The sequence below is a fragment of the Barbus barbus genome (assembly GCF_936440315.1).
Source record: "Barbus barbus genome assembly, chromosome: 28".
In the NCBI taxonomy this organism is placed as follows: domain Eukaryota; kingdom Metazoa; phylum Chordata; class Actinopteri; order Cypriniformes; family Cyprinidae; genus Barbus; species Barbus barbus.
Genome location: NC_136756.1, coordinates 3408221 through 3434748, shown reverse-complemented (window position 1 = coordinate 3434748; position 26528 = coordinate 3408221). Strand labels below are relative to the sequence as shown.

The window sequence follows — 26528 nt, the reverse complement described above, 5'->3', positions numbered from 1 at the left end:
TGAGATGCTGCAGGAAGCATTAGATGAAACTTCACCTGAATATCAAACTAAATTCACTGCTATAATGCGAAGGTCTGCACAGTGAGAAGGTAGTGAAAAATTCAGTATTTATTTGAACTCGAAATAGTAAATTTAAACATTGTGTATTCACTGTAATTCTTAAATATTTAATGTGTCCTTGGTCAATTTTATTTTTCAAAAACCAAATTTGGAAATAAAAAGTGATTCCAAGCGTTTAAATTGAGTGTATATCTGTTGCTGAGTAATGCACTAATATGTGTTTCTTCAACAGGTCAATGAGTGGCTCTGTTTAAACTGCCAGATGCAGCGGGCTTTGGGAATTGACATGACTACACCACGTTCCAAGAGTCAGCAGCAGATACATTCTCCTTCTCATCAACCTAAGGCTGACCCCATACCCAAGACCCAACCCTCAGCTCAACCCACGCCACAGCTACAAACCCAAATACAGACGCAGATGAAAATTCAGCCTCAGCCTCAGACTCAAACCCAAGGTTTCCAGAGACAGATGGGTCCTACTGGACCTAACCAGACTGGACTTCACAGTGGGCCACAAACTGGTCTCCAGACACAAAAAGAACAACCACAAGCAGTACATACACAATCAGGTTCCCAGTCAGGGTTCAAGGATACCCAGAGACAGCGAGGCGAAGTATTGGGACCAAAAGGTCCCGAAAGGGTAGCCCAAACAGGCCGGATTCCTCATCCAGGGGCAGTGCCTTTACCTGGCTTAGCAAAGGCACAATCACAGTCTGATCTGGGGCGCAGCACTCCAGTACGGTTTGGAGGTCAACCCGATAAGACCCGAAGTGCTGGAAGCTCCCCGGCTCATCACCCACCAACCCACGAGGCTCCTCAAGATGGTTTAACTAAGCTGTTTGGTTTTGGGGCATCTCTTCTAAATCAGGCAAGCACCCTTATTTCTGTTGATCCTCTTCCTGGATCCTCACCGCACCCCTCGCCTGCCCGTAACCAGAGTGCCCAGGGGACAAAGGTGATCTTTAGTGATGCTAATGCTGGAGCTAGTGCTAAAACTACAGCAGGGCCACCCGGCACTGCCAAAACAGGCCCAGGCGGCGTGACATTCCCCAAAGGTCCTGGAGCTCCTCTCCAAAAACAGCCTCTGCAGCAGCAGTCACCAGTGCACCATCAAAAAGGGCCGAAACAACAGCAGTCGGCAGCACACCATCAAACAACACTGCAGCAGCAGCAGTCCCCACTAAAGCAGCCTCCACTTCAGCCAGTTAGTCAGAAACCAGAAGTTACCTGCCCACTATGCAAGACTGCGTTCAATGTTGGAACAACAGAACCACCAAACTACAGGTCTTGCACCCAGTGTCATACAGAGGTGTGCAATCTTTGTGGTTTCAATCCCACACCACATCTGGTGGAGGTAAGGAGCTGCACAGATCTTACTCGTATACTGAATGTAATGGACTGACTATTCTTATTCCTTTTTTTCTTCTCTCTGAGAAGAACCAATTTCCTCTCTTAAATTTCACTTAAATCCTTGTTTTTTTTTTCATTTTGATGAGAACAAAAGGTTTTGATTTTTAGTTTTTTTGTAATTCTAAGTGCCAACCAAATTCCTTTCAGGAAAAAAAAAAAATCATAAATACATTTCATCCCACCTCTTTTTTTTTTTATTGAAAATGGGCAGAAAGCAGCTTTTCCTTTTCTGTTGGCAGTAATGTACGTGGTGGGAATCATAGGTGATGTGTTCTGTGTTCACAGAGAGAGGCCCAGACTTATGCATGGCTGTTGTTCTCTGATTTTGAAAGCCCTTTCTAAAGCGCTGCAGCTTTACAAGCTGCTACTGATAATGCATGTCATGTTTGTGTGTTATGATGTGAGAGAGCCCAACCATAATCAGTTTGTCTAGATGACCTAACACGTGTCCATATGAGTAAGTGAAAGGATGTGGATATCAGACCTAACAGTATGTGCATGTGTGTGCAATGCTGGATTTAGGCATTTAGGCTGCTACCCAGGGTGACATTCAGAATGATAATTTGTGCTTTAGGTTTACCCATCATTTACACGTCATGTCATTTTACCATGTGGGTCAGTTAACTTTGTCAGAGTGGGCACCCCAATTCTAGTTCATGAGCCAGACTGGCTATTGCTCTGTGAAGCCAGAGGTAGGGGAAGTAGGGGAACAAAAATTACATTACATATTAATAAACAGTTCATACACACTTATTTTATTATTAAATTATTATTATTAATACGCATCTTTTTTTTTTACATTTATTACATACAATAGATTCTGACTATTAAAAAAAAAATCAGATTTATTGAAGGGGGCATGCACCCAAGCTACAACCGTGCGTGTGTGTGTGTGTGCATGTATGATTGGGTGTGAGATTTGGATGTGACATTCACATCCAAGCTGATTTCACTGCCTCTGTCCCAGTGAAATTCCTACTGATTTTGGTGCAGCTCAGACTGGTGCAGTGATTTTTTCATTAATATTCAAAGTATGTGCAAAGTTTGTGCTGAAAATGACAGCAAACATGACATATTTTTTAAGAACAATGACACTAATTTATCTGAATAAATAGAAAGGGAAAAAAGACAAGTAACTAACTTGTCATTCTAAAACTGGAGATGAGAGAACAGTGGAGGGATGGATGGAGAAAATCAGGGATAAAAATGGTACAATCATGTTCAAATTATGATCTTGTGTGCATTCATATTTGTTTCTCTTCACTGGTTGTTATTCCCTAATTTTGTAAGTACCTAATAATAATTAATAAAAGTAGTTCCTAAATGTAATGTCTGGATACTATATGACACTGTCACACAAAGACACACAAAGACACATGTTTTATACCACTCAGTATGTATTAATATGGTTTTACATCTATTTGGTTTTATATATATTGTGACATCTTCCGATAAGGCCGATCGTTGCAACATTTTAGCAACACTGTACTGTACATACATACAGGTGCATCTGAAAGAATTAGAATATCGTGAAAAAGTTTTTTTTTGTGTGTAATATTTCAAAAAGTGAAACTTTCATATATTCTATATTCATTACATGTAAAGTAAAACATTTCAAAAGTTTTTTTTTTTTTTTTTTGATGATTAGAGCTTTCAGCTCATGAAAGCCAAAAATCCAGTATCTCAAAATATTAGAATATTTCCTAAGATCAATCAAAAAAAGGATTTGCAAAACAGAAAAGTTCAAGTTCTTTAAAGTATGTTCATCTCTGCACTCAATACTTGGTCGGGGCTCCTTTAGCACAAACTCCAGCATCAGTGAGGAATGGCATGGAAGTGATCAGCCTGTGGCTCTGCTGAGGCACTATTGAGCCTTCAGCTCGTCTGTATTGTTGGATCGACTGTTTCTCATCTTTCTCTTGAAAATATCCCATAGATTCCATATGGGGTTCAGGTCAGGCATGTTGGTTGGCCAATCAATCACAGTAATATCATGGTCAACAAAGCACTTGGAAGTGGTTTTGGCACTGTGGGCAGGTGCCAAAATCCTGCTGAAAAAAGGAAATCAGCATCTTCATAAAGCTTGTCAGCAGATGGAAGCATAAAGCGCTCCAAAATCTCCTGGTAGACGGCTGCATTGACTTTGGACTTGATAAAACACAATGGACCAACACCAGCAGATGTCACGGTACCCCAAATCATCACTGACTTCAGAAATTTCACACTGGACTTCAAGCAACATGGATTCTGTGCCTCTCCACTCTTCTTCCAGACTCCAGACCTTGATTTCTAAATGAAATGCAAAATGTACTTTTATCTGAAAAGAGGACTTTGGACCACTGAGCAACAGTCCAGTTCTTTTTCTCCACAGCCCAGGTAAGATGCTTCTGGCACTGTTTCTGTTTCAGAAGTGGCTTGGTAGCCCTTTTCCTGAAGACGTCTGAGTGCGGTGACTCTTGATGCACTCCAGCTTCAGTCCACTCCTTGTGAAGCTCTCCCAAGTGTTTGAATCGGCTTTGCTTGACAGTATTTTCAAGCTTGCCGTCATCCCTGTTGCTTGTGCACCTTTTCCTACCCAATTTCTTCCTTCCAGTCAACTTTGCATTTAATATGCTTTGATATAGCACTCTGTGAACAGCCACCCCTTTCAGTAATGACCTTCTGTGACTTACCCTCTTTGTGGAGTGTGACAATGTTCGTCTTCTGGATCATTGCCAAGTTAGCAGTCTTCTCCATTATTGTGGTTTCAAAGAACAAGAGATACCCAGAATTTATACTGTAGGGATGGTCATTTAATGAAACTCAAATGTAAATATTAAAATATTTTGAGAGACTGGATTTTTGACTTTCATGAGCTGTAAGCTCTAATCATCAAATATAAAACAAAAACTTTTGAAATGTTTTACTTTACATGTAATAAATCTAGTATATATGAAAGTTTCACTTTTTGAAATAAGTTACAAAAAAACTTTTTCACGATATTCTAATTTTTTGAGACGCACCTGTGTACACACACACACACACACACACACACACACACACACACACTCCAATTTCACGATTTCTACGTATTATATAGTGCTTTTCTAAATCCTCAAAGCGCTTAAGTATTGAACTTGAACTTCTTTGTTGTCTTGCAGAAGAAAGAATGGCTCTGTCTGAACTGTCAGACACAGAGACTGATGTCTGGTGGACTTGACCCTCTTCCAGTTCTACCTTCATCACCCAGCCGTCAACCAACGGGTTCACCTCGGCATCAACAGCTTTCCAGCAAACAGCAGCAAGGGCTTCAGACAATGTCATCACTGCAGAAACCTCCTGTTTCTCAACAGAGTGGTTTCTCTTCCCCCATAGCCAGACCAGCAAGCAATATAAAAACTTTTACACAGCCTGCTACAGCAACAACAGCTCCTGTGTCTACCACTACTGCATTTGCTGGTGAAGAAGAGAGGAAGGAAACTGCACCCAAACTAGATAAAAGGCCTGATCTTGGCGATAGAGACAATAAACCAACTCAAAAGAGAGAAACAACAGAGTCAATACAGACACCTTCTAAAGATGAAAAGAAAGAATTACAGAGTATTACCAAATACTATGAGGTAAGCCATCGGGTCATAGTAATTTACCCATCATTTTGCAAATTATAAATTTAAATAAGTGGTGCAAGAAATGTTTTTGATAAATTATTAATCTTAAACATTTTAAAAATTAAAATAGCTTTCACAAAGAGGCCAAAGTGAACATGCACATCTTCAATGCTTGTTGCATAGTATTATTAGGTTTTCAATAATCCAGGCTAAGGTTGTTGTTGTTTTTTTTGTACACATTAATAAAGAGAGGGCTCAGTGCACTAATTGATGGAGTATCACTCATCCCAAGAAAGAAGTCAGCTGTTTAAATTTTAGTCAGCTCTTTGTGCTTGATTTTATGGTGTGAACTGTCTAAGTGTATCTTTTGTATTTATGTGTATTTTGGTCTCCTAGGAAAACAGCAAGACAAACAGCAATCACGATCTATCACGAAGTCCACAGAGTTTGAGTGATACTGGCTATTCCTCTGATGGAATCTCCAGTTCACATAGTGAAATTACTGGTCTTATCCAGGAGGAAGAGCTAAAAATGAGCGAGAGAGGTCTGATTGGGCACCATACACCACCAAGTCCATCTGAGTTGATTAAGCTGGAGAGCTCCATGCGACCCCTTCTAGAGTCAAAATTTTCATCTGAAGGGGAAAGAGCACAGGACAAGAAGCATGGAAAACAGCAACATGGTGACATCAGGAAACATCAGTCTCGCTCAATATCAATTAGTCCAGAGGAATATGATTCAGATGAGGACTTTGAAGGCATTATGGAAGAGGAGGAAGATCCAACTGAGGAAGAGCTTAGAGCAATTGCTACTTTAGGGGATAGCAGTGACCATAAAAAAATTAATTTAGAACCTGAAGAGATTACTGATGAGGAGTTTATGAGAAGGCAAATTATGGAGATGAGTGCTGATGAGGAGAATGAGGAAGAGGATGAAGAAGAGGAAATGGAAGAAGAGGATGATGATGAGGATGAAGTCTATGGCTACACAAAGCTAAAAAAGTCTCAAAAGCACAGCAGTGATTCAGGAAAAGAAAAGCGCCGTCTCACTTATCACTCTAGTAGCTTTGAGGAGGATAGTAAAACAACTAGTGATGTATACAAAGGATCAGCTGAAGAGGACCTCATGGCCTCTCAAGGAGGCTTACGCAGATTTAAGACCATAGAATTGAACAACACTAACAGTTATAGTCGAGACATGGAGTTAAACAATGACAATGTCCTGAGTCTCGACCGAGAGCCTGAGCTGGAGATGGAAAGCCTCACTGGTTCTCCAGAAGAACGGTCAAGAGGGGAATATTCCTCCACCCTCCCACCAACCACCTCTAGCTATACCTCAGGGATATCCCCTACTTCCATATCATCCATGGAAGATGACAGTGACAGTAGTCCTAGTCGGAGGCAGCGGCTGGAGGAGGCAAAGCAGCAGAGGAAGGCCAGACATCGCTCCCATGGCCCTGTCCTTCCTACCATTGAGGATTCCTCAGAAGAAGACGAATTGAGGGAAGAAGAGGAACTTCTAAGGGAGCAGGAAAAGATGAGAGAAGTGGAGCAGCAGAGAATCCGAAGCACTGTCCGGAAAACGAAACGTGACAAAGAAGAGCTAAGAGCACAAAGGCGCAGAGAACGATCCAAGACTCCCCCAAGCAATCTATCCCCCATTGAGGATGCTTCTCCAACAGAGGAGCTAAGACAGGCAGCCGAGATGGAGGAACTCCACCGGTCCTCTTGCTCAGAATACTCTCCTTCAGCTGACTCAGATGCTGAGGGCTATGAAATTTCATCAAAGCTGTACAAATCTGGTAGTGAGTACAACTTACCAACCTTTATGTCACTTTATTCTCCTACTGAAAATCCACAAACTACATCATCTACAGCTGCTATAACAACTTCCTCTAGTGGCAAACAATTAAAAAGTGCAGAAGAAGTATATGAAGAAATGATGAGGAAAGCAGAGATGTTGCAGAAACAACAAAAGCAGCAGACACAGCAGCAATCAGGCTCAGGTTTGATTTTACAACAGTACAGCACAACCACCTATCAAGAGTCAGACATTAGAAATAGACAAGATATTGAGGATGAATATGATTATCCAGATCAAGATGATCTCCACTATGAGAATGAGGAGACAGTTGATATCTATGAAGAGATCCGCCAGACCTCACAAAACATTTCAAAACAGCTTGATGACCAAATGGAGATGGATGTGTCCTATTCAGAAAAGCAGTTACTAGATACAGGCTCAGCCTTTGCTAAGTTGCTGGAACAAAGCAATGCTTTACTGACTCCTGGCACAAGTCCCACCCAGCTCTCAGCACCAGTATCATTTTCTGAAACTGGGACAGGAGGACGGATACCTGATGTCAGAGTAACCCAACATTTTTCAAAAGATGGGCCCAAAGATAGACTTAGAAATCAAAGTGGTAAAAATGGTATTACACCAACAGTTGCTGCCACAACTATTGCTGCTTATGGAGTATATGCCAGGGATACTGTCACTGTCTCTCAAACTAGTGCCAGTCAAACAGTGTCCACCACACAACCTAACTTATGTGGTCGGCAAACTACCACAACCACCGCTGGTGTTTCAAATGTGTCTCATAAAATAGCTGCAATCACTCAAGCTTACAACCAAAGAGAAAATGCTGCAAGGAAAATGGCAATTAGTAAAGGAGTCCAAATGAGGCATAATTCAACATCATCAGAAACTATAATAGAATCTGGCCCAAGTTCAATTAGGTGTTATACTTACCATGAAAGGAGTCCACCTCTTTCTCCAACTTCATCTCCTCTTCATAGTCCAGCAAGATCTCTGTCTAGGAGAACAGCTGAGCTTTCAACTCAAACAGTTAGCCCTTCAATGTTAGCTTCTTCAGAGAATGTTTCTCACACCTCTTTGGTTATGGCACAGGGCACTCAGACTTCACATGGGGTTGTTTCGCCCAACCTTTTCAGACAGCAGTTTTCTCAAGATACCTATTTTATTGTTAGAACCGATGAGCTTGAGCCCACTAATCCACCAAAGCCAGTTACAGTTAACACAGCAACATCTCCTTTGTCTTCACCAACAAGATTTAGCCGGCAATCAACATTTGATGCCTACTCACCTCCTGTCAGCCCTCCTGATACTCCACCACATCAATTATCACCCCAACATGGTTTCTACAAGAACTATAGAACTGAAAAAGTTAATGTCGGAACTAGCATGGTCACCACTGCTAGCATGTATACACGTGGATCACTGTCAATGGAAAACATATCACTTTGTCGGATTTCGACAGTTCCTGGTACTTCAAGAATTGAGCAAGGACAACGGTTACAGAGTGGAAGTGTAGTAGATCTACGAACTGGAATAAAGCCAACACCAATTATTATGACTGACCAAGGAATGGACTTGACTTCCTTAGCCACAGAATCTCGAAAATATTCTAGGTCTGTTGAAGGAAGCCCCATTCGTCAATCCACAACTATTCAGCCCTTAATAATGAACCTGAATACACAGGAGCAGCTGCATGTTGTGACATCAACAGCAACAACTGTCAGTGTTACTGTAGCTGCCTCTATGTTCGTGTCCGAGCCTAAGCACCCTGTGCTGTATTGTGATCCTCTTGAAAACAGATTTGATTTGGGCAAAGACATGGGAACAGTAGTTTGCCTGGCACAAAATAAGCCACCACCAGTTGATCCATCCATACCAAAGATCGATGCTAAGCTGGAAGACCTGAGTATCCAGCAGCAGCAGTTACTTAAACAGCAGCAGAAGCTTCAAGAGCAACAACAACTTCTTGAGCATCAGCTTCAACAACATCATCAGCTTCAACAACAACAAGCTGCCTCTTTTGCAAACTTGAACCTGTCTAGCCAACTACCTCTATTCAAAAAGGATATGCTTGTCACTCAAAAAAGCACTGCCACAGAGGTTAATGTCATCTCACCGGGTATGACACCTGAGGTCTATAGTGTTGGAGGTCCACTTGAGTTGAGGGGAAAGCAAGCAGAGACAAGTGTCATGAATCTAACAAACGTCCAGCCTCAAGTGATGATGGTCCAGATAGATGGCACTGCACAAGGACCCACTATAACACAACTAATCAAATCAGAGGAAGGCCAGGATGCAATGAATTTAACAGGGCAAATAAAATCTGAAAATCAAGTAACTTGTTGTGATATGGTATATAACTTGCCCTTTGGTGGCAGCTGTGTGGGTGGTCCATTCTCCCAGAAACCCGTCACAGATGAAACTTCTAAGCTATCATCAAGAGCACCTCCCTCACTACCACAGCTCTATGAACAACATAGTTTACGGCAAGATGGGCAGACATACCAAGATTACACAATTAAATCATACACATTGCCTCTCCCTGGACGACTACAACCATCAATGTCTGAAATGAACCTTGCAGAGGCAGGGTTGTCATCATATTCAGCAAAGCTTGATCCCCATTTTCAAACCTCTGGGGAATTATTCACAGACACGGTAAAGGATGGCTATGATGGAGGGTACCTTGGAATGGGGCTTCAGTATGGCTCCTACACAGATCTTCGTCAGGGTGATGTTGCAGATCTTCCAATTAGAAGGTACAGCTCCCTGACAAACATCAACTCAGATTATGGATATTTCTCAGGTGATTTTGCAGAATCTAATCTTGCCCAATACAGTGCTACAACTGCCAGGGAGATAAGTCGCATGTGTGCAGCCCTTAACTCCATAGATAGATATAGTAGTAACCCTGACATACTACAGCTGGGCACGGGAAGAAGTAGTGGTCCACCTAGTAGAATTAGTCTGCCCCAAAGTCACAGACATGGTTTCAAGTACAGCCCAGATGGAAAGCCTCTTTCCCACAGTCAAGCGCTAACGGATCTAATCAATGCAAGACAAGCCAGTCTCCGAGCTATGTATCCATCAGCTATTAGATCAGCTGACGGCATGATCTATTCAACTATAAACACACCAATTGCATCAACAGTTCCAATTACTACCCAGCCTGCACCTGTGCTACAGCCTATATTAAGAGGGGTATATAGACCTTATCCTACACCAAATATGACACCAATACCCTTGGCAAGCCTAACTAGACTGCCACTAGCTCCAAGGACTGGGCAGACACCTTTCCAATGTTCTACACATAATCCTCTCCCTGTTACAACATCTACACAAGTTTCTGAGTCTCCAGCTATCACAACAGTCCAAGATGCTCCATTGTACCTTGGTAAGTCTCCAGTAAGCCTAACAGTAGCTGGAACAGTAACACAACCAATTCAGCCTTCTTCTGTACCTGCTGGTCCTATCACATCAGCATCTATTTCAGCACCAATGGCCATGGCAATGAGCCAACCTGATATCCAGTTGCAACCAATAAATCTATCTCAGCCCCACCTTCAGGCCAAGTCCACTGCCCAGCCTCCTATACAACACCAACTACCAGTGCAGGGTCATCCTATTGCTTCCAAAACACAGCCACCCCCATCATCTCAAGGAGGTAGAACCGCTGCTGCTGCTGTCAGAAGTATTGCTCCAAATCAAGAAAAAGAAACAGAGGAAAGACTGCATCAACAGCAGGAACAGCATTTGCAGTTTGAGAGAGAAAGAGTGGAACTGGAAAAGTTGCGACAGCTAAGGCTTCAGGAGGAGCTTGAGCGGGAGCGTGCAGAACTGCAGAGGCATAGAGAAAAAGAGCAGATGTTAGTGCAGCGAGAAATCCAGGAATTGCAGACTATAAAGCAACACGTTTTGCAGCAACAACAAGCTGAGAGAGAAAGCCAGTTGGTCCTACAGAGAGAGCAACTAGTTCAACAAAAACAGCAGCTTGACCAGATACAATCTTTGCAACAACAGTTACAGCAGCAGCTTGAAGAACAAAAGAGACAAAAGACTGCCACAGCTACTGCTGCAGCCAGTACAAATACTCAAATCCTCAGTGATCAATCTGGAAGAATAATTCAGCAACAGGAATTGGCCTCTGATATGTTGTATAGTGATGTTCAGGTTTTCTTAAGACCACTACAAAATTCTACATCAGAGATATGCTTGAGAAATAGTGAAGATCAGACAGAAATCAGGTCCATGCGTAAACAAAGATCAATGCCTCGACTGCAAGATGGAAATGATGGAGAAATGACAAGGTTTTCCTTGCCCCAAAGGCTTGTAGACTGCAGTGTGCAAACTGATGATGAAGATGGAGAGGAGAGGTACCTGGTATCAAGAAGACGACGGACTAGGCGCAGTGTGGACTGCAGTGTTCAGACAGATGATGATGAAGACAAGGCAGAGTGGGAGCAGCCAGTTAGACGTAGACGTTCCCGTTACACAAGACATTCTAGTGACTCTGGTGTAGACCATAAATCTGAAGCACCTCCTTTTACCACTTCAGCTGCAAAGACAGCATCTTCCAGCATTGCCATCCAGACACAGACAATTCGAGACTGTTCTTGCCAAACTGAGACAGAGCAGCTGGTTAGAGTATCTCCAAGCATACATGTCACCATGCCAGACCCCAACAAGGTTGAAATTGTCCACTATATTTCTGGTCCCGAGAGAACACAGAAGGGTCAAAGCTTAGCTTGCCAAACTGACCCTGAGACACAGTCTCAAAGTATAGTTATTCCACAGATTAGCATTGCTACCACTGTCAGTTCCCCCAGTGTCCAGTTAGTTGGTTCTTCAGATCCACTCTCTACAGGTCAGCAGAGTGCTGTGAAGTTTGGGAGGCGGAGACCTGATCCTTTGGAATTTGGCTACCAGCAGCATCACCTGCATAATGAGTCTTTGTCCAGCTTGATCCGGCAACAACCTAAATCTCCACAGGTGCTGTATTCTCCTGTTTCTCCTCTTTCTTCTCCACAACGCATCATAGAAACATCATTCTCTTCTACTGAGAGGCTGAATAAAGCACATGTCACCCCGCAGCAGAAGTCCTGTATTGCTGAGCCATCACAGAGACATCAGGCCCTTCCCCGCCCAATGAAGAATATTCAGAGATCTATGTCAGACCCTAAACCTCTCAGCCCAACTACAGATGAAAATACCAAGGCTAGGATTTCACTTTATCAACAGCAAGCCCTTCAGAGTCAGGTATGTGTAATTCAGACTCTCTTTGATTATAAACTTGAGCTGGCTTGCTACAAAGGACAATATGAACTTGTTAGAACAGTATGACTTGAATTAGAACAGTACGACTCAAGTGGTGTTGTTTCCACAGTTTATATACTGTATTGCATATACAGACATTTTAATTATTTCTTGACTATGAGGTTGCAATGTGATATGAAGTATTCTGTCTGTGTTTGCAAGCCTGATATGCTAAGAAATGGCCAGTTTGTATATCCTTTTATTCCCTTGTTTCCATTTAATTTGTGTTGTTGATTGTTTTGATGTTGTACAGTATTCAGAAAGTACATTCAAAATGTTTTCACATGTCTTGTGAGGAATAAATTACTTTTTGTCTGCTGGTGTGTCACAGACGGTTTCCTCTTGTTTTGAGAGAAATTGTATCGACTTGTCATATATATGGCCATCAAGGCAAGATAATATGCTTGGTCAGAATCACATTGCTTTAGATAATAATCTTTATAAATGCATGCCCTTACAGTTTTCTATAACAATAAACCAGTAGTCTGAGCAATGCTAGTAGTTATTTGTGGAACTCTAATATGTAACATTGTGTTGTCCTCTGTATTTCATGGTCCTGGCTCTTTCACTCTTCCTGGACCCTGTGTCTCTGCAGCTGGCAGCCCTGCAGCAGAGCTCCCTCCTAAGGAAGGTGAAGAGGACATTGCCCAGCCCCCCACCAGAGGAGACTCACCTGCCTATGGTCACCCCTAACCTATCCCACATGTTTGTGCCCTCTCTGTCATCTCTGAAAGGGGGTTCTCGTTTAGCTGCAAAGGCTAGTCTACTGAAGGACTTGACCCATGAGCTGAAGGCTGTTGAACAGGAATCTACAAAGCTACGTAAGCAGCAGGCTGAGTTGGAGGAGGAGGAAAAGGAAATTGATGCCAAGCTTAGATACCTGGAGTTGGGCATCACACAGCGAAAAGAAACATTGTCAAAGGAAAGAGACAGGAGGGAGCTAGCATACCTGCGCTGCATGGGTGATTCGCGAGACTATATGTCAGACTCTGAGCTCAACAATCTTCGCCTGACTGCTGCGGCCACATCCTTTGAGAGCAATGGGCTAATGACAAGACCTAGCACGGCACCACTCAGCCAGTTTACCTGTGAGCTAAATACTGCTGCCCAGTTTCCCCCCACATCATCTTTTATGTCGTACCAGTACCCCCAAAGTCTCCAAACGGCACCTACCCCACAGGCTTCTACACTGCAGAGCACAGGTTTCAACCAACCTCCCTATCCATCAGTAATCCAAGCTCAAGCTCTCCCCCAACCCACCCCCTTGCAGACTTATCCAACCCTATCTTATCAGGTCCAAGGGACATTTCCTTCCCAAGTCTTCCCACAGAACCAGCCTCCATATCCAGCAGACATTTCAGTGCCACCTCCAGCACAGCCAAGCCAACCAGGGTTTCAGCCTACCCTACCACCTACTGGTCCAGTCCCTTATCCAACCCACAGTACACCATACCCAAGCCAGGCACCCCCCTATCCGATCAGTCAAACAAGCACTTATCAGCCACAGACAGACACTCTCACTTTTCACCAAAAGCCACGACAGACATTGCTTGCTGACCTTGAACACAAGATGCCCACAAATTATGAGGTTATAAGCAATCCTACAGTTGTAGTAACAACCACTGCCCAAGATATCACTTACAGCCAGTCTGGTTTGGGTCCATCTTATGGCCAATACAGTACAACTATGGCAAGCACTTATGGGCCCTACTCCTCATCTGTATCAAATATATATGGTGGGTCTTTAACAACCTCTGCAGCCTCTGGTTATGGGCCATACACAACAATCTCATCCAGTAGTTATGGGCAGTACACAACAACTATTGCAAATACTTATGGATATACAGTAACTACTGCTAGTCCCTATGGGCAATATAATACCACTGTTACAAATATATATGGGCAGACAACACTATCTGACCATATACACTCAATCGAGAGCCCCTCTATGTACAACAGTGAAGGCCTATATGGATCATCCAGCCTCGAGCAGAATGTCCCAAGGAACTATGTCATGATTGATGACATATGTGAACTCACCAAGGAAGGCATGGGCACTAGTTCAGACTCACATCGCAATGAGGGTCATGGACGGTACGGGAGTGACGGACTTCACACTCGAGGGGGGAGCTCCTTTGGCAGACCAGAGGATGAACGTGATGCAGATCTGTACGACCAGCATCATGGCAGGGGTAAGAGCACCTGCAACTACCAAGCACAAGGGGCACATACGCATGGCCGGGTAGTGGGAAGCAGTAGCATGGGTGGGGGATCATCATATTACTATGATGACTGCAGTCACTCAACACCTACATGGGCAGCCCAGAGGCAATCTTCAAAGAACCTGTGCCCTTCAGCCGTCATGTCCTCCAGGAGGAGCAAACATCGTAAACAAGGCATTGAGCAGAAGATATCCAAGTTTTCCCCAATTGAGGAGGCTCATGATGTGGAGGCTGATATGGCCTCTTACACCATGAGCACCTCTACAACCAGTGGTTATGGCTCAGGTTCCCATTACCATAAACTTCAGGATGGCATCTATGGGCTACGGAGTACTTACAGTCCACAACGGGGCTACTATAATGATGATCATCTCTATGGCTATGGCAGGTCCCGTTCAGCTGGTTATGGCATGGACAAAATCTCTCCCTGTGAGAGGGCCTACAGAAGCAGGTCATATGAACAGGACCGTATAGACCAGTCATACCGCAGCAACTATGACCACAGTGTGCGCCCTGCTTTGCATTCTCAATATTCAGAAAAGGAGAACTCCCACCTCATGACGAAGCTCATGGGTGTTGGGAGGGCTTTCGGCTATCCATCAAATTCATATGGTTCAAGTCACTCTCTACCTGATGTGCAGGACAATATTCGAGACCTGCCCCGGACCCATGTCTACAAACCAGATGATATGTATATAGTTGACGATATGCATTGTGCTGTTTCTGACAGCGAAGGTAATTGGGAGATGAATGCCAGCGTTACTGCCCACTTTAAACATCCCCCACCCACCCAGAGAAAGAAAGTGAATAGCTGAAGTAAATAAATGAAAACCAAGTGCATGCCCATGTTTTGTCTTCAGGCAACATGCAGCTTTCAATAAATCTGACTCTCAATGTTGTGCTCAGTTCCAAAAACTGCATGAGTTGTTGTGTGCTCTCTTTATTATTTTTATTTTTTACCCACTCTTGTTTTTTTTTTTTTGTTTTTTTTCCCCAACGTGCTTCATTTGTGTGTGTACTGAGTGTATGATATTGAATAGTTTTGACTTCCAAACCTTTTATGAAAAAAATATCTTATTTGAGATCTCATTTTTATATGCTGAAAATTTGAGTATTGAGTTTGAATGCATTGCATGCTTTTTATTTAAGTTAGTCTATTTTTGTTCTTCTTTTCTTTTGCATGGTCTTAGTGTTCAATCCTCTTTCGCCATCAGACATGGAGATTGATTGTGATCTGCTTTTGGTTTCCAAAGCATACCATCTTGGTCAAGAGGAGACAGACTGGTTTGAGAAGCCTCGTGATGTTCGTGGTTCCCGTCACTATGGCAGCAGTGGTCATTCTGGGAGGCGAGGCCATGTCAAGCAGACATACCATGATTATGATGAGCCACCAGAAGAACTTTGGCCACAAGATGATTATGGTCACACCCACCACATTTCCTCTAGAGAGCACCGCCATCACAGCAGTGGAAGTTCTGGTAGGCACTCCTCACGCCACTCGGATGAGCCTCGTTCTTCTCGATCATCACGTTCCTCAAAGGATCCATCTATGCGACATGACTCCCGCTCCTTGTCATCTTCAGGGAGGAGGGGAGAATCTCGTTCTCAGGGCTACCACTCATCAGATTATTCCCGTGACACCTCAGGCCACCACCATAGCTCCCGTTCTGGAAAACAATCCTCCCACCATCAAGGGTCCTCCAGCAGGAAGCAACAGGACCACCCCTCATCATCCAGACAGCCAGGATCTCTTGGGCCTGGACAGAAGGGACCAAGTGGACCTTCAAGCTCAAGCAGGCAAGCTGTCTCTCAGCCACCTGTTGATGGGCAGCAAGGTCAGCGAACACAGCTTCAGCAGCAGGCACAGACATTATCTGCCAGGCCAGGCTCTCAGACATCTGCCACAGGCACAACACAACCACAATTGGTACAAGCCCAGCAACTGCAAGCTAAACCTGGCCAGACTGGTCCAACATCTCGACAACCCACCTCAGCAGCACAGACATCCCCAGCTGTAGTAAGTACATACTTAAAGATGTAAGTGATTTAATTGAAAAGCCAAATCTTTTCTTAAAAGTGGATTCTCCTATTCTAGATGTTCATGAGCATGAACATTGTGGTTGAGATTTATTACTTGCTTGCAGGAAAGTGTCACAGACTTTAATATTTAGTATTAAGTATTTAATATTTATTATTTAGTATTTCAGTATTTAATATTTAATATTGTAGAATATTTTAAAATTTGAACTGTTTCATACATACCCTTCAATTTAAATATTTAAAACTTTTCTCTGCATTTATTAAGTCTATAGATAGTCAGGTTGAGCCATTTTGGTAAGTAATGTAGCTTTTCAGAGTTTTAGGGTTCATTAGGAGCTAGTGTAAAGCAGTCTGAAGACTCAGATCCCTGTGGCCAGATGAGAGAAACCTTATTCTTTACATTTGTGCACCTGGTTTATTACAGTTCTTGCAAGGCAACATTGTATTGATGCTCCTCAAATATTCTGGTTTGGCTTTGTTTTTATGAAGTATAACAATTCTACAATTAATGTCATTAAAACTTGTTTTGTAGATCATTTCCGGTTTAACTGGGAAATTTAACATTAAAGTTTGGAAATCTCCCAATGATGTACATTGATGTGCAGCATTCACAATGAAGCCAACATTATGTTTTGCATACTGAATTGTGATTGGTCTTATTTCTTACATGTGTTATCTTATTGAAATGTGAATGGTCTTGACTTTATTGCATGTATTTAACCCTATGGCGCTCCTCATTTATAAGTCACATTCATACTCCTCACTGAAACATAAGTATACATTTAAAGGGATAGTTCACTCAAAAATAAAACTTCTGTCATTAATTACTCACCCTCATGTCGTTCCAAACCCGTACGACCTTCGTTCATTTTCAAATTAAGATATTTTTTGATGAAATCTGAGAGCTTTCTGACCCTCCATAGACAGCAAGGGTCCTACCACATTCAAGGTCCAGAAACGTACCAAGAACATTGACAAAACAGTCCATGTGACATCAGTGGTTCAACCATAATTTTATGAGGCTACAAGAATACTTTTTGTGAGCACAAAAAACTAAAATAGCAACTTTATTCAAGAGTTCTTCTCCTAGCTTAATTTTGGAGAATACCACAATGCATCCGCGTGCTTTGATCTGCACGTAAATGTGGTAGGACCCTTGCTGTCTATGGAGGGCCAGAAAGCTCTCGGATTTCATCAAAAATATCTTAATTTGTGTTCCCGAAGATGAACAAAGGTTTTATGGGTTTGGAATGACATGAGAGTGAGTAATTAATGACAGAATTTTAATTTTTGGGTGAACTATCACTTTAAATAAACTAACTCAAAATATAAGAACCCGTTTTAAGATATGAATACAGTAAGTGTGATTTATGAGCATGTGTCTCTTCTCTCCAATAGACTAAACCAGAGCCCACCCCTGCCACTGCTACTGGAGCAAAAGCAGTCCCAAGCCAACCTGCCAAAACAGCCCAACCTCCACTTACCGGAATAGGTAATTGTGCTTAAACAACTTCAACATGGCCTAGATGTACTCAAAGCACAATCAAAGGACAATACGATTTTTTGCTAACATATTATGTATATACTTCATGGTTGTATTATGCTGTTTTTTTTTATTTTATTTTTTTATTAGAATTGGAAAAATATCTAACCTTTGCAAATGGGTCAGACACATGCGTTAAATAGGGCTTTAGTGTGTGGAAATTGTACCAAATATGTGCCATGGTGCTCATTAATGGCTCTCATTAAACACCAGGAATAAACAAGTATGATCATTTCTAAAACTTCAATGACAAAGAGACCTATAAGAAGCAATGCCACTTATGTAGTTTAGTCATGCAACTAGATGGCTACATGTAATCTACTAGCAATCATATAATTGATTAAGTGCATAAGCTAACTGGCCTCGGTTGATCTGGCAGCGAATGAGCTTGCTTGCTCATTTAAATAGTCTGGTTTAATGTTTGTAATAAGCTGGTCATGCAGCACACTATCAGAGTTTTTCTGAAGCCTCCCACCTCCCCCAGCTCCACTTGTCTACATCTGCTATGGGATTTATATACAGCTATGGAAAAAAAAAATATTAATTAAGAGACCACTGCAAAATGTTTACTATTTATAGGTTTGTGTTTATAGGTTTGATTTATTCTACAAACTAATGACCACATTTGTCCCTAATTTCAAATAAACATAGTCATTTAGAGCATTTATTTGCAGAAAATGACAACTGTTCAAAATAACAAAAAAGATGCTGTATTTTTAGACCTCAAATAATGCAAAGAAAACAAGTTCATGTTAATTTTTAAACAACACAATACTAATGTTTTAACTTAGGAAGAGTTCTGAAATTAATACTTGGTGGAATAACCCAAATTTTCAATCACAGCCTTCATGCATCTTGGCATGCTCTCCACTAGTCTTTCACATTGCTGTTGGGTGACTTTATGCCAAGAAAACTTCTTGGGTTACTTATGTAACCCCAGTTCCTCAAGGGAACTTGAGCTGCGTCAAACGACGCTTTGGGGAACGCCTACAGCGTAACCGGCTCTGAATACCAATCAAATCTGTCCAGAAATGGGAAGGGACGTCACGGGCGAGGTGACGTAATGACCAGCTGGTATAAAAGCACGTGCGTGAAATCGGCATCAGCTTCTAGAATGAAGCAAGTGCTGGCAGGGATGCCGGAAGTGTGGCCCCATGACGCAGCGTCTCGTTCCCTCGAGGAACTGGGGTTACATAAGTAACCCAAGACGTTCCTCTTCAGGAACTCGAGCTGCGTCAAACGACGCTTTGGGGAACGAGATACCAACGGCTCCAGACTTCCACACCCCTGCCCTGTGTGACCAAAAGAGGCGCACAGCTAGGGCAAGAGAACGGAAGAACCTGGAGTGGCTCGCATGTCCAGGCCAAGAATCTGACGAAGGTCAGAGGCGTGGACCAACCCGCAGCGTTGCAGATGTCCTGAATAGGGACACCTGCGAGAAAGGCCTTGGAGGCCCCACACTCCTAGTGGAATGAGCCCTGACTCCCATCCACAATCCACCGACCGCCTCAGTGCACCACGGAGGAAACATGTAACTAGGGGTTGTTCGCCCACTGTCAATCCACCAAGAGGGGTGTGGTAAGCAGAAATTGCCGCCACATAGACCTTCAAGGTGGAGTGGGCTAAACCTGCGGAGAGTCGAGCCTGCAGGAACTCCAGCACTGTATGGAATTATTTTTGTGTCTTTATTATTCAAACAAAAATTCTGTATTTGAGAGCAAAACTAATTATTTTGCAATTAAAAAATAAAAGTTTGCAAAAAAAGTCTTCTTAAGGTTCAAAATTAAAGTAATTGAAAACAAAATAATTTGCAGTGCGTGTAAATCTTTGAAAAATATATATTTTTCTTTGTGCACTTCAAAAACTTTTCATCACTAATCCACAAATGGTGCTCTCTTTCCTGCCTTCTTTTTTTGCGGGTCTAAAACTTTTGTTTGCGAGTTGAAAAGTTTTGCTTGCGAGTGAAGCTGTGTGTCAGTGGGCGGTCTCTACGCACCAGGATGAAAGGCCCTTTTCTATTGGCCATCACCAACTACAGACAAGCTTAGCTAACGTTATGTATTTAGGTGGGGGAGCATGAGAAGAGAGAATAATTCAGTTCACTAGTCACTGAATTTAAGATGTTAAATTAGTTAACTTACCCAGTAAAGGAGCGGTTGCTGGCCATTGCTGCTCTTCTGTCAGACTGGCGTCAGTGGCTTGAAAGCGTAGTGGGCGTGGTCAACCTGTCACTTCAATCGAGAGTGGCCAATAGAAAAGGGCCTTTCATCCTGGTGCGTAGAGACCGCCCACTGACACACAGCTTCACTCGCAAGCAAAACTTTTCAACTCGCAAACAAAAGTTTTAGACCCGCAAAAAAAGAAGTCAGGAAAGAGAGCAACATTTGTGGATTAGTGCTGAAAAGTTTTTAAAGTGCACGAAGAAAAATATATATTTTTTAAAGATTTACACGCACTGCAAATTATTTTTCCTTCAATTACTTTAATTTTGAACCTTAAGAAGACTTTTTTTTGCAAACTTTTAATTTTTAATTACAAAATAATTTGTTTTGCTCTCAAATACAGAATTTTTGTTTGAATAATAAAGACACAAAAATAATTCCATAGCACTGTACCTACTGGGCAGTTAACTGGGTCGAGCTGGCGATCTCCGCACCATGAAGTGAAGAGTCTCCACTTCAGGGCGTACAGTTTCCTCGTAGAGGGAGCTCTGGACTGGAGAATGGTCTCAACAACCTTGGTTGAGAGACCGGAAGCTATCAGCTGTGCCCCCTCAGGGGCCACAGCTTCCATAACTCCGGGCAGGGGTGCACAAGGGTGCCTCCTGCCTATGAGAGGAGATCCCTCCTGACTGGAATCTCCCATGGGGAGCCGTCGACGAGGAAAATCAAGTCCGAGAACCATACTCGGCCCGCCCAGAACGGGGCTACCAATAGCAGCCGGTGTCCGTCCCGGCGCACTCTCTCCAGAACTCCGGGGAGCAGAGCAATCGGGGGAAAGGCATAAAGACGAAGCCTCGGCCACGTCTGCCACGGCATCCAGCCCCTCGGAGCTGGATGACGTAGAGAGTACCAGAGGGGACATTGCGCTGCCTGAGTAGCGAAGAGGTCCACCTGAGCCTGGCCAAACACTCTCTAGATCTGCTTCACCACCTCGGTGTGAAGCATTCATTCCCCGGATAACAGCCCCTGCCTCGACAGGGTGTCTGCTCCCCATTGAGATACTAACTCAGATGCTCAGAAGGGAGCGGCATGCTCAAGGTGACCCTCTCAAAGTTAGGGGAACAGTGCCAACTCGACCAACAGGAGAGCCGAGAGGGAGCAGCATGCTCGTAGGTGACCTCATAGTGAGCAATGCCAAGGCAGCTCTGGAGAGCTCTGGAGAGCGGAGCACTTAACTCTCTGCATGAGAGGGAACTCAGACGCTCAGAAGGGAGTGGCATGCTCAAAGGTGACCCTCAAAGTTGAGGCGAGCAATGCCAGCTCGACCAACCAGGAGAGCTCGGCCTCATAGCCCACACAAGGATCTGGTGCGCCAGCCTGTACATGGGGCGCAAACCGCAGACCTCCTTGGTGGTTGCTATAAGAGACCACCGATGTGTTGTCGGTGCGAACTAACACATGGCAACCTCTTAGGTCTGGGAGAAAGTATTTCAGAGCCTGAAACACGGCCAGCATCTCGAGCCTGTTGATGTGCCAGGCGAGATGATGACCCCTCCACCGACCGTGGGCAGGGTGGCCACTCATGACTGCTCCCCAACCGGTGAGGGATGCGTCCGTCGCTAGCGTACGCGGCGACAAGGAACTCCCAACACCAGGCCCTGGGACAAGAACCAAGGTTGTCTCCACATGTCCAAGGCACGTAGGCACCGCCGCGTGACCTTGATCATGTGAAGTGGGTTACCCCTCGGGGAGAACCCCTTGGTCTTCAGCCACCACTGTAGGGGTCTCATGTACAGCAGGCCAAAAGGTATCCCGTTGGACGCAGCTGCCACCAGACCCAGCAGTATCTGAAACTGCTTGACAGTGAGTGACTGGCCTTCTTTCACCCTCCTGACTTTCGTGAGGATTGACTCGATCCGAGCAGGAGACATACGTGCCTGCAACGTGGTCAAATCCCCACCACCCCCAGATAAGTGGTTCTCTGTAATGGAGAAAGCACACTTTCCTTGGGGTTCAGTCTTAACCCCAACACTTTTAAGTGAGCGAGAACAACACCTCAATGTTGAGCCGCCCTCCGCTCTGATAGAGCGAGAATCAACCAAAGGTCGATGTAATTGAGTATGCGGGCGCCCCATAGCTAACGCGGCGCCCACACACTCGTAAAAGTGTGGGGTGAGAGTGCTAGGCCAAAGGGAAGTACCCGATATTGGTAAGCTTTTGCCCCCAAAAGCAAACCTCAGGAACTTCCTGTGAGTGGGAAGGACGGAGACATGGAAGTATGCATCTTTTAGATCTACGTGTCAAACCAGTCCTCGGACTTGATCTGAGATACTTACCTGCTATCAGACCAGTCCTCGGACTTGATCTGAGTATTTACCTGAGCATCTAGAACTTCAGTCTTGCAGACTGAGCGGTTCAATTGATGCAGATCTAAAAAAGGGACGCAAACCTCCATCCTCCTTGGAACTATGAAGTACCGGCTGTAGTACCCGGACTCTCTTCGTAAGGAAGACCCACCTCGATGGCATCTTTCCTTAAGAGAGTATCTACCTCTTGTTCCATTACCAGAGCCTGCTCGGGGCCCACAACGTGGAATTCACCCCATTGAATTGAGGCGGACGAGAATCGAACTGGATTCTGTAGCCTCTCTCTACAGTGCGCAGGACCCATCGAGACACATTTGGCAGTAGTATCCACGCTGCGAAATAGTCTACTAAGGGAACCAGTCTCTCGAGACTGGCCTCTGGTGTAACCCGGAGCAGCTAGTTCAATGCCCTGAAGCGGAACCCCGGCAGGGAACGGCCGAACTAGCTGCTCCAGAGACCCCCGAAGGGGTGGCGAGCATCTCAGCTCCGCTACGATACCGGGCGGAAGAGACTGAGATATGCGCTCGCTGGAGACCGCTGCGCCCTGAAGCACCATAGGTGGCAGGGTTGGCAGAACGATCTCCTGAGGGCGGGGGCTACCCTCATAAGCCCTGATCCCACTCACATCAGGGCTTCTTGGCCGAAGACCTCTTCGCCTGCTTGGCTGGGCAAGCTTGCCTATACGAGGAGCCAGCACGCGGCAGGGGCTGCTCTCGCCCAGCAGCCCCGTGAGCTAGAGAGCGGCGAGGGAGAAACCGCTGGAACGCCGCCACCCGCCTCCCGAACCAAAAAAAGGCCAGAAGGCAAAGTGGGGCGTCTAGAAGGAAGGCCCTGTCGCGGTTTTCCATAAATCCGACAGGGTCAACCAAGATGCCTCTCCGGAGAAACAAATCAGCAGTTTTGGGGGCTCGAGGGCTGCCTCCGCATGCCTCGCTCCCAAGCAAAGCACACACAGACTGTGTGTATCCTCCACACACGCTTTGACATGTTTACAAACAGACAGACAACGGTAAATAGGACTCACAAGACACAGAGCGCTAGCTGAATGACAGAAAGCTGATGCTGGTTTCACCGCACGTGCTTTTATACCAGCTGGTCATTACGTCACCTCGCCCGTGACGTCCCTTCCCATTTCTGGACAGATTTGATTGGTATTCAGAGCCGGTTACGCTGTAGGCGTTCCCCAAAGCGTCGTTTGACACAGCTCAAGTTCCTGAAGAGGAACAACTACTTTATGTTGAGATCACAAGAAAACAAGGGGAAAAATAGCAATGCATGGCTTTTTAGGACTCTGTACTTTGTAGGGAAAAAGCATATACAGTGGTAGTTTTTGCTGTGTGTGTTTTACTATGAATTCTGTTTTTAAACAAACAGAACAGAAGATTGAAATGGCTGGAATATTAAGTCAGTTTGTCTTTGGCTATAAGAATATGTAGGCTATTGGAGTGAAAGTGCCCACTCACTTTTGCTCAGGTCCGGCCAAAATTAATATTGTGCTTATGCAACTGATAGATAATATAGACATTCACAATGAAAAGCTCCTACAAACTGAACACCAAATTAATTATTAAAAAGTTTGTGAACAGAGTTTTGGCACAGAATGTAAGTACCAGCAAGATCATGACATAATGACAATGACATATAATGATATTATAAACTTAGAAGAAAATAATATGCTTTTGAAAGCTAAGTCTAATTATACTTGAAAGTCTTGATATTTAGTATGTGCAATAAAAACCATATGTGTAAAAGGAAACATTTGCAAAAATGGTTGTGGCTAAATGTAATACTTTGTATGGTAAAATTTCATCAATAAAGTCATGTCAGTAAGAATCCTCATGATGATGAAGCTCGCCTAATTGACTTCTGGTGGCAGAGTGGCAAGTTTGTTGGCAAGTTTGTTGAACTTTGACCTTGCAGTGCTGACCAATATAAGTTTGCCATAAGTTAAATATATTAAGGTTCTGCAATATATAAATATATTGTGGAAACTTAATTTCCTGTAGAGCTGCTTTGCAACAATTTGTATCATAAAAAGCGCTATAAAAATAAACTTGAACTTGAACTAGAAGTTTCTCAAGTTGGCAGTTAGGTGGTGCTTCATTAAAGTTGCTCTAAACATTCACAATGAATGAGGCAATCCTTCATGTGGTGTCTACTCAGTCACTTCTTTATTACGGCACTGGCACTGTAAAAGAATATAAAGTGTTGCAGAAAAAGGCCTCACGACTCACATCCAGTCCCACTGTTTTTTGGCCGTGGAATTTTGCCGTGTAAAATGTGCTCTGTACTCTGCCTTTAGCATTAATAAGTGGCCACTGCCTGATCAGTATTTTCTTGGATTAATATCCAAATTTCCCATGCTACCTATATTGCTAATTGAAGAGGGATATATGTATCTGCTGACAGTGCTTCCATTTGTAAACCTAAATCTCTTCTCCATGATTCTCTAGGCTCCAAAGCAGTTCCAAGGCCTGGTGGAATTGGCAGTGCAGCTGCAGGTCAGCCGGGTGTAGATGGAGAGAGTGTGCTGTCTAAAATTTTGCCTGGAGGAGCTGCAGAGCAAGCTGGCAAATTAGGAGAAGGTGAGCAGAGTTTTCAAGGTATAACTAGCATTTTTGGTCAGTTATACTAGACTAGTTTAAATAGTACATGGGTATATATGGGTATATATATATAATATTTGAACAAAGAAATCAAGTGCTTATACAGTGCCTATTAAAAAGTATTCATACCCCTTCATTTTTTTCACATTTTGTTATGTTGCTGCCTTATGTTAAACTTCTTTTAATTACTTTCCCCCCCACATCAATCTACTCTCCATACACCATAATGGCAAAGCAAAAAACAGGTTTTTAACCTGAAATTTAGCTCAGGAGCATTCAAATTGCTTGTAGATGTTACTACACTTCGAGTGAAGTTAACCTGTGGCAAACTCAATTGAATGGGTATGATTTGGAAAGGCACACAGTCTTAATGGCCAGCAGCCATATCACCCCGTAGCCCAAGAATGGTTGCCCACTGAAGCTAAAGCAGGGTTGAGCCTGGTCAGTACCTGGATGGGAGACCTCCTGGGAAAACTAGGTTGCTGCTAGAAGAGGTCTTAGTGAGGCCAGCAGGGGGTGCTCACCCTGTGGTGTGTGTGGGTCCTAACACCCCAGTATAGTGACGGGGACACTATACTGTAAAAAGCACCATCCTTCGGATGAGACATTAAACCGAGGTCCTGACTCTCTGTGACAGACGTCAGTGGCTTTGTTAATGATTTTCATAGATTCGTGCCGCGGTGATTTGTGTGCAATACGTCGTGCTTGGTTTATATTATTATTAATATGAGCTCTCAGGAGAGACACGGAGCGGCATCATCGTCCTCCTCAGCTTCTTAAGTGGGACAAGCTGAGGAGGACGATGATGCCGCTCCGTGTCTCTCCTGAGAGCTCATCTTAATGCTTCAGCTAAATACTAAGCTAAGGGTATGAATCATAGGCGTAATTTATGGGTGGGACGGGTGGGACATGTCCCCACCACTTTTTACCAGGCTCGATATTGTCCCCACCACTTTTAAAAAGTAACTGAAAAATAGATTGCGTAAGGTATGTATTAAAGGAAAAGCACCATCTACAAATCGTCACTCTTCATAATCTAATTCATTCATTTAACACATTTTTCCGCCGGTCAGAAGCTTTTCAACGTCCTCAAAGATGAATATTAAGTCTCGTTGTGAAACTATCGCGAGATACGCGATATGCGTCATGGGATATGTAGTTTCCTTATAATTAGTCTACAGATCCTGTACCTTTCTTTTTTAATTTATTTGTAGTCTACAATGTTAATACTGTATTTTAGTCTTACTCTTACCTCTACATTTTCTGCTCCCTGTTCTTGTTCTTTGTCAGTAGGCACATTTGTCTGATTCTGGGGAAAAAATTACTAGTTCAACCCAGGATCTAAATGTTTACATTTGCAATCATAAGCAATATATTGGCATTTGTCCATCATTGAAGGCT

At 43.6% G+C, this 26528-nt stretch overlaps 1 protein-coding gene across 1 annotated transcript in view; it reads left to right on the top strand.

The window, feature by feature from the left end:
• LOC306848110 (protein bassoon-like) overlaps positions 1-26528 on the top strand; it is a gene marked incomplete at its 3' end in the record, with an annotated part of 62103 nt that overhangs the window by 33962 nt on the left and 1613 nt on the right. Inside the window, exons 3-9 of the mRNA XM_079382463.1 lie at positions 293-1414; positions 4611-5069; positions 5454-12131; positions 12784-15145; positions 15664-16427; positions 17849-17942; positions 24975-25106. Coding sequence (XP_079238589.1) covers positions 293-1414; positions 4611-5069; positions 5454-12131; positions 12784-15145; positions 15664-16427; positions 17849-17942; positions 24975-25106 — 11611 coding nt within the window. The remainder of the gene's footprint in view (positions 1-292; positions 1415-4610; positions 5070-5453; positions 12132-12783; positions 15146-15663; positions 16428-17848; positions 17943-24974; positions 25107-26528) is intronic.